Below are 1,664 nucleotides of genomic sequence, written 5' to 3'. Positions count from 1 at the left end.
GAGAAGAAGAGACTGAAGTCAGACCTCATTGGGGTCTTCAACATCCTCCTGGGGGGCAGCTCCGATCTCTGCTCTTTGTGAGCAGGGACAGGACCCTGGAACAGCTGGAGCTGTGTCAGGGCAGGGTCAGGTTGGATCTCAGGGGAAGGTTCTTCCCCCAGAGGGTGGTTGGCTCTGCCCAGGCTCCCCAGGGTTTGGTCACGGCCCCAAGGCTGCCAGAGCTCCAGGGTTGTTTGATCAGTGCTCTCAGGGACAGGGTGGGATTGTTGGGGTGTCTGTGCAGGCCCAGGAGCTGCACTTGATGGGTCCCTTCCAGCTCATTATAGCCTCTGATTCCACGTTGCTCTTTAGGATCTGATCAGGTGTCATGGGCAGGCCAAGCCCCTCCTGCCAGGTGTTATTTTCCATCTCAAAGGCAAAGCCACAAACAGCTCTGCTGGGAACACCAAACATGCTGCTCCTTGGCTTCTGTGCTCTTAGCACAGGATGAACTGGCTCCAGCAGCCCCTCACCTGCAGCCCTGGGAGCACCAGACTCTCCCACGCTGCCAGAGAGGCTCCAGAACATTCCATGCCAAGGATTCCCGCCAGGAGCACCCTCTGTGCCCCTCAGCTGTGCCACCAGCCAGGCCCTACCTGCTGCTGCCACCACGATGTCGGCACGGATCATGTGCTGCTTCAGCTGCTCCTTGGGGGTGTAGCGGTGGGAGATCGTGACCGTGGCATCACCTGGGAGAGGGATTCCATGGAGCTTTAATTCCCAAACCCAGCCAGTTCTCTGCATCTTCCCCTTCCAGACCACCCCTGTGTTTAGCAGGAACATCAGGGCCTGCTGACAAACCCCAGGGAACAGCCTATGGAGTCAGAGGGAAGGACTTGGGATGGAAGGGGACAAGGACTTGATGAAGGAGGCTCCAAAATGTTACAAGAAGGCTCAGGGAAGACCTTATTGGTCTCTACAACTTCCTGACAGGAGGCTGGAGCCAGCTGGGTGTCGGGCTCTGCTCCCAGGGAACAAGGGACAGGAGAAGAGGAAACAGGAAGGGGAAGTTTAGGTTGGATATTGAGGAAATTCCTTCAAGAAAAGGGTTGTTAAACACTGGAACAGGCTGCCCAGGGAAATGGTGGAGCCACCATCCCTGGAAGTGTTCAAAAAACATGTGGATGTGGCACTTGAGGACATGGTTTAGTGGTGAACATGGTGCTGGTTGATGGTTGGGCTTGATGACCCTTAAGGTCTTTTCCAACCTTAACAATTTTAGGACCATGTGCAGAATTAACTCCCCAGCCTTGGCCAGGTTCCTGAGGAACCCCTGGGATGGCTCTAGGAGCCTGAAGAGGGCAGTGGGACAGGTTTCCTACCTCCGGGCCGCTCGTGTTTGCCGTCGGTGTGGAGCAGCATCGCGATGGGCATCCCCACGTTCTTCGACCTCCCGGCCACCACCACGTTCTTGCCCAGCGTTGGGATCCCTGCAGAGGGCAAGATCAGAGAATCATGGAGTATCCTGAGTTGGAAGGGACCCATCAGGATCATCAAGTGCAGCTCCTGGGCCTGCACAGACACCCCAACAATCCCACCCTGTCCCTGAGAGCACTGATCAAATAACCCTGGAGCTCTGGCAGCCTTGGGGCCGTGACCAAACCCTGGGGAGCCTGGGCAGTGCC

General features: G+C 56.7%; 1 protein-coding gene across 1 annotated transcript; it reads right to left on the bottom strand.

Moving 5' to 3' along the window:
- Nucleotides 1-246: 246 nt before the first annotated feature.
- LOC113979598 (bifunctional protein FolD 2-like) lies at nt 247-1,504 on the bottom strand (the record flags this gene model as incomplete). The annotated part of the gene is made up of 2 exons (XM_027706941.1): nt 247-728; nt 1,362-1,504. Coding segments are annotated over 2 exons (625 nt in total), but the record flags the coding sequence as incomplete, so codon positions are not given.
- Nucleotides 1,505-1,664: the final 160 nt, after the last annotated feature.

The sequence above is a fragment of the Neopelma chrysocephalum genome, unplaced genomic scaffold, assembly GCF_003984885.1.
Source record: "Neopelma chrysocephalum unplaced genomic scaffold, ASM398488v2 Primary Assembly neopelma1_85482, whole genome shotgun sequence".
NCBI lineage: Eukaryota > Metazoa > Chordata > Aves > Passeriformes > Pipridae > Neopelma > Neopelma chrysocephalum.
The sequence above is the reverse complement of the archived record's forward strand: the minus strand, read 5'-3'. Positions and strand labels throughout refer to the sequence as shown.